At 35.5% G+C, this 13703-nt stretch overlaps 1 protein-coding gene across 1 annotated transcript in view; it reads left to right on the top strand.

The window, feature by feature from the left end:
* The window catches only part of LOC135209044 (R-spondin-3-like), a 368370-nt gene that overhangs the window by 122554 nt on the left and 232113 nt on the right, over positions 1 to 13703 (top strand). Inside the window, exon 2 of the mRNA XM_064241586.1 lies at positions 3308 to 4277. Within this exon, the coding sequence (XP_064097656.1) occupies positions 4190 to 4277 (88 nt within the window). The 5' untranslated portion in view covers positions 3308 to 4189. The remainder of the gene's footprint in view (positions 1 to 3307; positions 4278 to 13703) is intronic.

Below are 13703 nucleotides of genomic sequence, written 5' to 3'. Positions count from 1 at the left end.
GTATGTATGTAGTATATATATAATATATATATATATATATATATATATATATATATATATATATATATATATATATATTATATAATATCGGCAATAAATTTCTTACACGGTAACAAACCTCAACCTCCGGAATGACACGCCAAGGCAGTAGCAACTGACCTACCAACGTCATAAAAGAAGTTGGAGCGTAAGTGCTCTGTACCTGAGGTTATTCCCAGTCAGGCTTCTAAAGCCTTACATGCCATCGAATTTTACCCAACGTCCTGACCCATCAGCAGGTCATCCGCTACCATTTCATTCAAATTACCCCTTCCCATTAGATATAATAGAAATAATGAACACACTTGTTTCACAGAGATGAATTACTGACTCACAACAAGAACAAACCTCGGTCTCCTGAGTGACAGGCCAATGCAGTAGCGTTTGAACTACTAAAACCATAAAAGCAGCACTCTGTACCTCAGGTTTTATCCGGGCAGGTTTCTGAAGAAAGCAGTCAGAACTTAAGAGGCTAAATAATTGTGAATATGTATGCTCAATATACATATATACACTATATACATGCATGTATATATGCAATGTGTACTATATATACAATAAGCATACAATATAATATATATATATATACATATATATATATATATATATATTTATATATATAATCAAATATGTGTGTATATCCGTATACATAAATATATAAAGCTATATATAGAGATAGTATACATACATATATACATGTGTGTATGTATTAAACGAGAAAGGATATCGGAAGATTTATATATATATTGTATATATATATGTATATTGTATATATATATATATATATATATATATACATATACATATACATATATATATATATAATATATATATATAGATAATATATATATGTACTCGTATATGCGCGGTAATGTGCGTGCGCGCGCGTGAAAAGCTATTTGCAGAGGAAAAATCAGGTACATTGAACGGGTACAATAACTTGTAGAAAAATATGGCGTCTCTTACAATAACAGCCTCAAACAATAACTCACAAATGACAAAAACAAGGAACACTATCATCATGAGCAGACTTCGTCGTCTCTTCTCTTCGCAATGATGACACCTTTCCTCAAAATAGACCTTCATTCATTAGAGGACCACGAGCGAGAGAGGGAGGGAGGGGATACGGGACAAACTGGCTCCAAAACGACCGAAAGCATTGATAAAAGTTGATGCTCTTGACTTCTACATCTCTCCATGAGTGGGGATGAGACGATGCAAGCGAGAGGAGGAGGAGGAGGAGGAGGAAGGAGGAGGAGGAGGAAGAGACTGAGAGCCTGTGGATCAAGGATGAGGCAGGTGAGAGACACTAAGAAGTCTAAGAGGAGTTGAGGGCAGAGAAAGAGGGGAGGGAGTGAAATAGGAAGGGGGTCAAAGGAAGTAATGGGAGGAGGAGGAGGAGGAGGAGGAGGAGGAGGAGGAGGAGGAGGAGGAGGAGGAGGAAAGGTGAAGACAGCCAGATAAGAAAAGATGGAAGGGAGAAGTGAATAGGTAAAGAGAGAGCTGTTGGTGGAAGAATATAAAAGTGAAAAATAAGAGTGAACATGCATTTTTCATAAACACTATTATGAAGAAGGGACCAACACACTATCAGTATAAAAGACCTCTTCGACACAAATTGGACGATAATTCAAAACACAAAAATTTTAAATAATTATAAAATCCTCTCTTTTTCCTTTTTTTAGGACTCATTTTCCCTATTGCCGAGGAGATTTCCATTAAATATTTTGATTAAAAAACTATTGGTATAATAAGATATCAATAAACACTGAAATATACGTAAGTACATGTATACACACACACACACATACATATATATATTATATATATATATATATATATATATATAGATATATATATATATATATCATATCATATATATGTGTGTATATATGTATATGGAAGCATTTCCCAATTGAAAATAATTGTTGCCACATAAATTGTACAAGAATGTCTATACGTATATCCCTTTCCTTTATGATCACATCCACATTTTCTGAGAAGGCATAAGCTAACTTGGGAGAAGGAAAATAATTGATAAAAAAAGTAAGTAACATAATACTCATGTCATGGTCTACAGGACAAATGTCCGATGACCTATCCAAAAACACATCCTCTTGGAAAGTGCTATGAGAGAGAGAGAGAGAGAGAGAGAGAGAGAGAGAGAGGGAGAATGACATCGTGTACCGTGGATGGCCTCCTCCCTTGTAGCTGGGGAAGAGGATCACTTCTTAAGATACCGTTGATGTCTCTCACACAGATTGGCAGAGAAGACGTTCAAAAGATCATTGCGGCGCGAAGGAAATTCGAGACACTACACAAAAATGAAAGGCTGAATAACTGAAGTTATAAAGTTGCAAAAGATGGTGGTGGATGAGGTTATAAACATGTTTTCATGATTAAAAAAAAAGTTTTATGAAAGATAAATCCTTAAAAAAACTAAAATAAAAAAATAAAAAATAAAACAAAAGACAATAACACCCTGAAATATAATTCGAAAGGAAAAAGAAATATGAAAACTTAATGTTAAAAATGAGCTGAAAATGAAAATGTAGGACAGATAGAAGAAACGTTAAACAAAGCCGAATGTTTGCAAAATATAACTTGAAATAAAAATATAAATATTGATAAAGTGGTAATAAACGCCAATGCATGAATAATTCTTTTTTACACTCATTCTACCTTATTTCTCAATGATGATTTGGTTATTTATTCAGTAACTTTCATAATGATTTAATTGTCGCCATGTCTGCATATTCAGTGTAGCCATGAATAATATATCAAATAAAGAGGTCTTATTTTGTATTCATTTCTCTCTCTCTCTCTCTCTCTCTCTCTCTCTCTCTCTCTCTCTCTCTCTCTCTCTCTCTCTCTCTCTTTCTCTCACACACTTTTTCTATGTCTATATCTGTATACAGAGAGAGAGAGAGAGAGAGAGAGAGAGAGAGAGAGAGAGAGAGCGCGCGCTATGCAAAAATTCAAATTACACTTACTTATAACTTAATCATTACCAATTAGGAACAGGTATGAGTACCTCTGAGGAACAGGCTTTCTTTTCTTGACATAACGCGCGCACACACACACACAAACACATTTAAATAAAATAAACTGAAATGTCTAAAACACTGCCTAAACATTCGTGTTTCGCTCTCTCTGGCTTCTCTTATTTATAATGACGCAGCAGGCTAACCCTTATCAGGACGTCTGTAACGCGTGTACATTAACGAGATGAAAATTCACTTACAACAGTGTTTTCTCTTTCTTTCAGGTAATAAGCTGCAGCAGGCTGAGTGCAGAATAGAGAAGAGGCAAGATAAACATCCATATGCAAATCTTAGTCGCTTAACTAAGGTATAGTTAAGCGATTGAAATCTAGCTTTATGGGCGTCTTTTCTTTCTGTGGTGCCTTGTAGATGGAAGAGCCAATTACGGAAACAATCAGGAAAAATAAATCCGCGTATTTATCGCTTACAAATGCGAGTTATCTCAGCTTTGGACGACTCTCAGCCTTTCAAACTAGAGTTCTCAATTTTCATTATCATCATTAAGGTCTACATCACATACAGTTATCACGCTGCTATAAATGACGCTGAATTCATTACTTATATCACAGCAAATATGAAAGAAAAACTTATACTGAAATAAGCAGGTGGATTTTAGCGTTATCTGGAAACCTCATTCCACATGAAAATAATCATAAATCCGGGGCAGTTCAGAAAAAATAAGAAATAAATGATTATGTGTTCATAAACAAAAGATGAAAATGGCCCCAAAAACTGATTTAAATATACTTCTCAAAAATGACACAACTATGAGATTGCGAACAAAAACCTTTGAAAAGAGTGAACTGGATAAGGCATAGGAGAATGACAACTGGGAAGAATCTGAGTGGAAATTGACTTAAAATGTGGACAGAAACATATCGAGTACGTAAGATGAGTGGTTTTAAGGACAGAAGAAAAAAGGAGAAATTCGCACTGAACTGAACAAAGAAACTCTTAAAAACGAGAGACTTAGTCACTAATGAAAGGGAAAATGTGATGACATTTAACATTAAGAAACGTGATCGTTCGTAACAAGTGAAAAATGTAAATCCTTTCAGCTTCTACGCGCCTGCGCAGAAACTTCAACCCTTCTCCCCCCCTTCAAGATGGTGGCTGTCCAAGTCCTCTTGATGAACTATTTTCTGCTGGGGCTCCACACCGATCAGCAAATCTCCAATGACGTCTTATTGCCAGGTATGCCATTAACATATGTCAATATTTTCACTCTTGTATAGGCACCGGCATTAGCATAAATCAATATTTTCGCTCTTTACACGGCTTGGCTCATCCGCCGGTCGTTATAGCCAGTTCGGGTGATAAATCAGCTATTCTCTGGGTCTGGCTTTGGCGGTATTTTTCCGCGATTCCCGCCAAGAGATTAGGTTCGGGTTATAAATTAGCTTCGGATGTTTGTTTTTTCATTTTCATTTTTGCTTGAGCGGTGGAGTTTCCTTTGTGGCGACTCGAGTCAATAGATGGCGTGGTGATTTGTTTACTTTTATAGCAGGTTTATCGCCCGTGAGGCGAGTTCGTTGGTTTTCCTGACTCTTTTGAACTTGTTTTTGCTTCTCCTGATGGACATGTGCGTGTTTCACGTTGCTCAATTAACATTCTATTTTCGCAGTCATTTCCATTTTGACTTTCCATGTATACCTGCTTCCTCATCTCCTCATCAGCTAATTTGGATACGCACTGAAATGAACTTTTTGTTTATTTGACTCATGGCAACGTTTGTCTATTTTACAAACAATTTGCATTTTGACAAAGTATCTGTTTCATTTCTTATTCATTATATACCAGTTAAACTGGGTAGTCACTGGGGAAAAAAAATGTGCGTACTTATACAAGTAAATTTCTTTATGATTTTCTCATCGACGCCTCGAAGCAACGAAAGTAAAAGGATTTTTAAACTGCATTGAAGTCAAGTCATAAATCTCCAGCCATGCAAATCGATTTGTTTTTGAGCCATTCGTCTGTCACGACGGTGAATAACGAAGTAACAGGGCGCTAATAAAATACATATCCGTCTGCATGCCGCAATAAAACTAGTCCCTTCTGGCGTTCATTGTTTGTAATAAGTCCCACTTGCCATGGCCTTAGAGAAAAAAAAAAGAAGAGAGAATCGTTGGTAATGATGATGCGATGATGGTGATATAACTGACGAACATTATGTTAATGTCATTTTATTTCTCATTATATCAAGTATGAGACGAAGAAGAAATTATGTACCAAACGTTTTGTGTTTCGATACACTCAAATTTATATACAGCTTTCGAGACCTGCTCAAATTGAAAGCGATAATAATAATAATAATAATAATAATAATAATAATAATAATAATAATAATAATAATATAATAATAATAATAATAATATAATAATAATAATTCTGATTTGGTTCACTTTTAGTCTAAATTTCTTTGGAATATTAGTTTTTAGTCTTCAGATGGATAATGAGAGCTGAGCAGGATTTCGAAAAATCTTTATAAAGATTTCAATACAGAAAACAATACCAAAGTGATTTTTTTATTCAGTTCACTGTCCATGATATACCGAGAGATTTTTATTATCAATAGTGGTTTATTAATATCGGATTCTATAGGGTCTTGCCATACTCCCGAACTTACCGAAATGTTACATAGGGTTTATGGCATCGAAGTTTTATATCCAAATGTTGTTAAACAAATCCTTTCCAAGTTAATGGTTATGATTAAACTGCTTGTTTTCAGAAGCCCAGTATCGAATCGGATTTGCATTTTATGTGAGCACATCTCCCTCCGGTGTTATGTGCTTGTCCGACTCAACATTGTTCCCCACCTAAGAGACGCGATGTCAGGAAAACCTTAATGAAAAATAACCTGTTCTTGAAATTGCCGTTTTACTGCACAGCCACAAATTCAGAATTTAATCTTAACAACGAATTTTACCCTTTAGAACAGTCTGCTGCTTTTTATACTACTGTTTTAAGAGGCTAACAGTAATTCATTCTTTGTTAGTCTTTTCATAATTACTAGAATGTTAAGCAATTATTTGAGAGAGAGAGAGAGAGAGAGAGAGAGAGAGAGAGAGAGAGAGAGAGATACTCTATAAAAAAAAGGGGGGGGGTTGCTTTCACAAAACTGCTGCAGAGAAAAATAAAGCAAAAATGATGTCTGTCAGTCACAAACGTACAGCTCTTACGTGGAAACTATCAGAAGTGAATATCATCATGTAAGCATAAAATCTTCATAACTTAATGATGTGTCATTTATATTTTTATCACTTATTTGTCCACGGTTGAGATTTTATTCGTTCTTATATCTATTAAAAATGGAGCGTTTAATAATAATGATAATAATGAGCTCCCCGTGCTCCTGTGGCTATCAGACCAACCTCGCCAGTAAGGTTTACGAGCTCGATCCTAGGCGAGGAGAAATCAACTTAGCAAATCTACCGGAAAATCTATTGAGCTGTTGACCTAGGGCGTGAATTAAATACCTGGGAACTAGCCCACTGTCATGAGTAATAGCCGGGCTGGAGAAGGGCCTAGTATCAACAATCTCAGCCAAAAAGACTTCCTGAGAACTGGAAGATCAACACGTTATTATTATTATTGAATAAACAAATCCATAGTTATGTATGTGTACACATATTTAAAGATAAATCTATACAAATAGCTTTCGGGTATCTGTTCGAACATATTCCTGAAAGGTATCTGTATAGATCTACCTTTAAATATGTGTACTTATACATAACTGTGGATCTTTCTTCATTTAAAGACTCGCACTAGTAGTAAAGTAATTATTAATTTATTATTATTATTATTATTATTATTATTATTATTATTATTATTATTATTATTATTATTATTATTAGTTATTTAGAAAACGAACTCTATTCGTCTGGAACAAGCCAAGAGGGGCCATTGACTTGAAATTCAATCTTCCAGAATACACGGTGCTCAATAGAAAGAAGTAAGAAGAGATCTTACTTATAAAAAAAATAAATTAACAAAGTAATAAACAAATAAAAATGTAAGTAAATTATCAAAATGCAAGGAGAACTGTATTAAGGTAGTCATGCATTGCATCATCGCTTGAAGTTTTGAAGTTTGCGTTTCATGACATCCTCAACGAAACTTCCACAGTCCAACGGTGTGAGGAATAAAGGAGCTCTGGAGGTGAGAAGTGTAACTATAAGAAGTAATAATTGCACGTAACAGTGTACCATCTATCTGTCTGATAGATTTAAAAAATAATAATAATCAGTTGACTGCAACAATAAAAACAATACCAATTCCACTAATAAGCAACCACAGCTTTATTCTATCCGCTTCCATGTGTGGGAACTAAAGCGGATTACACAGTGTAAAACAAATAGAGGCGCACCATGTTATTAGCCTTTGACTGAAGGCGAATTCTTTCGCGTAACCAGGGACAGGTTGAAGGAAAGAGAGAGAGAGAGAGAGAGTCTGTCTTGCACCTAGGTTCAGGTTGAAAAGAACTGACTTATTGAAAGGATAGAGGAACGGTAAACCTCGTTACTGGTAAACCACCAGGAGAGAGAGAGAGAGAGAGAGAGAGAGAGAGAGAGAGAGAGAGAGAGAGAGAGAGAGACTCGTACTCGTACCTGGGGCATGGTTAAAAATAATGGGCTTGTATGGGAGAGATTTAGCGATGATCTCGTTAATGGCGAACAACTGACGAAAATGATAGATAGGCAGCAAGTCTCGTAACTGGTGACCAGTCTGAGAGAGAGAGAGAGAGAGAGAGAGAGGAGTGGTAATCCCAAGAGACTGATATATTGCCATGAGTCAGAGAGGTCTTGTAGAGTAATGGGTAGAGTTGGCATCATAATCGCTAATAGGGGTATTCTGGAGGATTATCTGCGAGAGCAGTAAGGCCTCCGGACAGCCCATCGCTTCGTTATTAGCGAACGAGAAAAACGGGTTAATGAGAAAACAGTAGCTGAGCCAATCTCGTAAAATGCATTGTGGTGCTAAAATAATTACATTTATTGGGTAACAAAGGCTCTTTATGGGTCTTCCCTTGGTCATTACTCGGTGAGTACACGCTGGACGGAGGTATTGGGGGATCAGAAGGGCCACTTTATCTACATGCGCCATCTATTGGGAGGAAATCGAAATAGGAGAGCTCGCCAAAGCGTCCCTGACTGGATCACGGTTCCAGTTGGTATCAAAAGACTGTTCTTACACAAATCTGTCTACAAAAGCCATTAGACTGGAATGGAATATAGAAATTAGGCCAAAGGCCAAGCACTGGGACCTATGAGGCCATTCAGTGCTGAAACTGAAATTGATAGCATAAAGGTTTGAAAAATGTAACAGGAAGAATACCTTCAAGTTGCACTCTGAATCAATTGTTAAGAGAGGGTACACAAAGTAGGATAAGGAATAGAATACGAACGGAGGTACAGTAAAAGGAACGAAACGCGCTGCCATTAGGAGCCAAATGAAAGTTTTACTGAACCCAAAGTAATGCCTACAGTACACCGCATGAGGTGAACCGAGGGCACAAGCCCCATACGGAAACAAAAGTTATTACAATAAGCTGTTTTTGTTCTTTTGGGTGCCATGCCTGATATATAAATCTTATTTAAAAACATTCAATTCAACTGAAGCCACACAAAAAATGTACGCGTAATTTTTTTTTTTCTAATTCTGCAAATGTATTATAACATGAAAATGAAGCATCTGATACACATCTCTTTTGAAGTGTTTTTGTCTATTTTTTAATCAGAGAATTTCATTGGTTTTACGTTTTGTAGCCAGGTTTCAGGCAATTCATAAATTCTGTTATGACAAATAATAATAATAATAATTTCACATTAGCATAACATCAAAAGACTTTGCAGTAGAATTTACTGAACGGACACTGAAAACTGAGCAAAGGAATATGAAAGAAGTAAAACAGCTGAGCAAAATGATACCAAAGGGAACAGATGAAAACTCAAAGGAAGTAAGCAAAGCAGGATGGACAGAGGTCCGGGACGCTCCATAGAGGAATGGATAGTACGGCCGCAAAGGACGCAGGAGGCGCCATGATCAAAACCCACGAATTTGTAACAGCATTCAAAAACCTGAATCAAGTACTCATCGAGTCCCACTCCAGTTGTGTTCATTATTATATCAATCTCTTCTCAGGCTTCTCAAGTGAATATAAACCCGCATCTCAGTCTCGGAAAGCAACTGCAAACCCAACAAGCACACATCTGGCAAAATGCATCCCTGTTATTCCCGTCAATCTCATTCAGTCTTCTTCTAAAAACCTCAACATCTATCCTCCTAAGATATGGTCAAAGAGGACTGATTCGCAAACGACACCTCCAGCATCCTGGGCAGACTTTGTCAACGTCATTTCATTCATTCCTGTCGACAGTCTGATCCCCCTCATGAGAACACTCATCCTTTTTCCATCTTAATAACCCAAATTGAGACTCATCAAGAACAGCTTGGTTCTCCACATCGTCAAAATCAGTGTTACTTTAATTCATAACCACCATCTTTTCTCTTAAACGTGAACGCTCATCCCTCTCCAACTTTGAAAACCTCTGTAGACTCATTAAGAACTCGTTGGTTTCCCGCCCCAACATCATCATCGGCAAATGCCCATATTTTCTCGACCTCGAGAAACCACCATAGACTCATCAAGAGCACGTTGATCACCCCGGTTCCAGACCCCGTAGCCAGCAAACGCCCATATTTCCTCCATCTTGAAGAAACCTGCACTACTCACGCCAACAAAGACAGCGCCGTTCCGCGCCTTCTCAGAGCATTCGAAGGCAAAGCGGAGGAGAGAGAGAGAGTGCATTTGCAAGCGAAGCCCTGACATTCAATTAGCACGGTAGGACGCCACCCTTAATAAATTGCCTTTTCCACCCTGCCTCTCGCAGGCATAAAAATAAGCAAAGATTTCGAGATAAAAGAAATTGTTTTTATTCTAAAACTCCATTACGAGTCACAGCGCGTCTCTCGTCCTTGCGGTTTATGCGAGGGCTTTTGGCAAGAATTGTTTTCGCAATGACACTCCAATCAAAATTTACTGCCTTATTTAATGATCTTGCCATTAATGCGATACGGTGTTTAAACCACTTCGCAATTTTCGTGGTATTTGCTGGCTTTTCTTATTTGTTTTTGTTCTGTTTTTCATTAGCTCAGTCGTTGTGCTACGCTTATCACTAACGAAAAGTCTTTCCTTTGTGCTTACTCAAACGGCAAAACGTCAAATGCGATTTAAGAATAGAAAAAAAAAATGAGATGTGTGTTTTATCTACATAGTGCTTTTTCGCTAATATATTTACCTTTAATACATGAACAAAACCTTCCAGTAAAGAACAGTAATTGCCCTTCCCCTTATAAATGTCACTATTTGTAACTGCTACTCCAAAACATAGTTTCTCTTCAAACCACTTTGTCTAGTTTGTCCCAATTCTGACGATCTCATTCAAAAGTTGCCTTCTTAACTAATTTTTCTTTTACTGCGTATTCATTCCAAAATTGCATTTCAAGTGTGACATACAAGAGCAATGCTTTTCTTTTCTTCGCTCTTGAAGATAATGAAAGTTTAGCCTGGTGTATAAGTGCTCTAAGAAAAACTTTAAACGTTACGATTGTTATGCAAGAGACAAAAGCACACGTTATGAGTGGGATGCAAAAATAATTACTTTAATACACGTTTATATACACACACACACACACACACACACACACACATATATATATATATATATATATATATATATATATATATATATATAATATAATGCATGTATACTATATACAGGCAATGAGGTTTTTCTTGATTACATATTAAATATTTTTCTTGTTGTACAAGCAGAATAATAACCACCTGAAGAAAATCATTCTCTGACTTCCCCAATTACACATGAACTGCTAAAGCTTTTAAAAATGAACTTTTCTCGGTTGTTTTGCAGCGTATTCAATTAATATCGTCGTTGCAAAAGCAGTGTAGGGTATGTTCTTGTTAGCCAAAATTACTCATTAACATAAGTTGAGAAAGCAGCGCAATTTAATCTTGCAATACATCAGCCGAAAGTACATATTTTGTTGTGTAAGAGGAGTGGTGCAACGAATTCCATTAATTTCCTTGTGGCAAAATATATTAACTACAAGAAGTGTTCATTTCATTATTCCACAAAAGAAGTACAAGAACTTTTCCGTAACGAATTCAAATATTCTCCTTGTTGCATATATGCAATACAAAAATTGTTTTTGCAACTAGCTCAGTTTATCTTCTTTGGCAGAATGCAGTACAAGTGTTTCTGCAACAAATTCAGTTAATTTCGACAGGGAATCCACACAAGAGCCAGCTCGCTAATAATGGCGAATGCAAGATGACTTTAGGTGATAAGAGGCGTGATGGATGAACGGGAAAAATATACAAGAGAAAAGAAAGGAGATTGGATACGATGAGAGAGAGAGAGAGAGAGAGAGAGAGAGAGAGAGAGAGAGAGAGAGAATGATGGGGCCTAGAGGATAAGACAAGAAGTATGTAAGAAGGTAAGCAAAGACAAAGAAAGAAAATTGGCGAGATGAACGTACAGATTGACAGATAAGCCCAACGCGGGAAAATAGATTATGAACGTAAGAAAAGTTCCCTAAAACTGAAACTAAAATGTAATGAATTTAATACTTTATGAAAAATAAATGAAATTCGCGAACGAAAAGTGTAGCCAGAATGGTGAGTCTTTTAAACAGGAAACCAGCTATTTTTAGATATTATGCAATTCGTTACTGTGGGATAAGAAATGAGACATTTTAACTCCATTACTAAATCATCGTTTATGGCACAAATATCTAGTGAAAAATTCTATCGAATTACATGCAGTTCATTACGCGAGCAGCAGAAAATCTGCTACCTGTATTTTGGGAAACTGAAACCTAATGATAAGAAATAGTTTTTTTTTTTCTTTAAGAAATTTCTTTTCCATTCTCGCAGAATTTATATGCCCAGTAAATTTAGTTCAGACAGGATTCGTATTGATTGCCCTGATAAAAGTACCAGTAAAATGACTTTTAAATACCCTTATATACTGATTTCTACATCTATATATTTATCTGCACACGCGCATACAAAGATACACACGCACGTGCTTATAAAAATATATATGAAGGCTCTCTCGATACCAAGCACGGCGACCCTGGTTCGAATCCTTGATGAAGACGAGTGGATAGGCACTTCAGGTTGATCTAAAGGGGGGGGATTTGGGACATATGTTGGTTGCAGGTTTTGTGACGACAGGACTGAGGCTAGCAATCTCACCTCAAAAGACTCCCTAGGAACCGTAGGGCATCATCCCTCTAAAAAGAGAAGGTCTATGGTAAGGAAAATGAAAGCATGCGTATGTGTATTCATATGTGTGTGCATATTTATGTGTATATATACATATAAACCTATATATATACCACATGTATGTATATAAATTAATGTATGTACATACATGCCTCAGGGATATGGCAATCCGGCGAAGGTACGATAAGCCAAAGTGTGCGTCCATTCGACAAAAGTTTTACCATTTCTACAAGTTCTTTCAATTAGTTTTTAAAATGTTTTAATCTCTTCCCTTCTTACTTCATAGTTTACAATAAATACGTAATTCTGTATCCCTATGTCGCAGGTGTCATATACAAAGAAAAAAATTAGCTTTAATAATTATATATATATATATAATTAATAATATATATATATATATATATATATATATATATATATATATATATATATATATATATATATATATATATATATATATATATATATATATAAATGTATGTACGTACCTGGCACAGGGATATGGCAATCCGGCGGAGGTACGATAAGCTAGAATGTGCGTCCAGTTAATAAAAATTTCTACCACTTATATAAGGTCTTTCAATCAGTTTAAAATGTCTTAATCTGTTTCCCTTCTTACTTCATAGTTTACAATAAGTATACGTAATTTTGTATCCCTAAGTCGCAGGTGTCTTATTTACAAAGATAAAATAAGCTTTAATAATTAACGCAGATACAATGTATATTATATATTATATATTAATATTATATATATATATTATAGTAATATATATATATATTATATATATTATATATATATATAAATAGTATATATATATCTATATATATATTGATATATATATATAGATATATATATATATATAATACATTGGTATAGATATATATATATTATATACTATCAATATTATATTATATATATATATTATATATATACAATATAATATTATATATAATATATATAATATAATACTATATATATAATATATATATATATATATATATATACACATACATAAGTATGTGTTTGTGTATGTATGTATGTAAATGTGTGCGCGCGCGTGTGCATGTATGCATGTACAAAGTCTGTTTTAAGTATCCATTTGTAGAACTCCACGTTCTGCCTATCCGTACAATCAACGTTTATTCCTTCTTTTATTGTTTTAATCAATTAATCGACAAAGGGGAGAGAGAGATCGAGAGCCAGCGAATGCTCATCCAATGCTCGGTATATTTATGCAAATAAACATCTTAAGGAGGACCCCACCCAACCTCCGATTTATTCGGGTAAATATGGAGGCAGACATAACATA

The sequence above is a fragment of the Macrobrachium nipponense genome, chromosome 37 (assembly GCF_015104395.2).
Source record: "Macrobrachium nipponense isolate FS-2020 chromosome 37, ASM1510439v2, whole genome shotgun sequence".
NCBI classification, from domain to species: Eukaryota; Metazoa; Arthropoda; class Malacostraca; order Decapoda; family Palaemonidae; genus Macrobrachium; species Macrobrachium nipponense.
The sequence above is the reverse complement of the archived record's forward strand: the minus strand, read 5'-3'. Positions and strand labels throughout refer to the sequence as shown.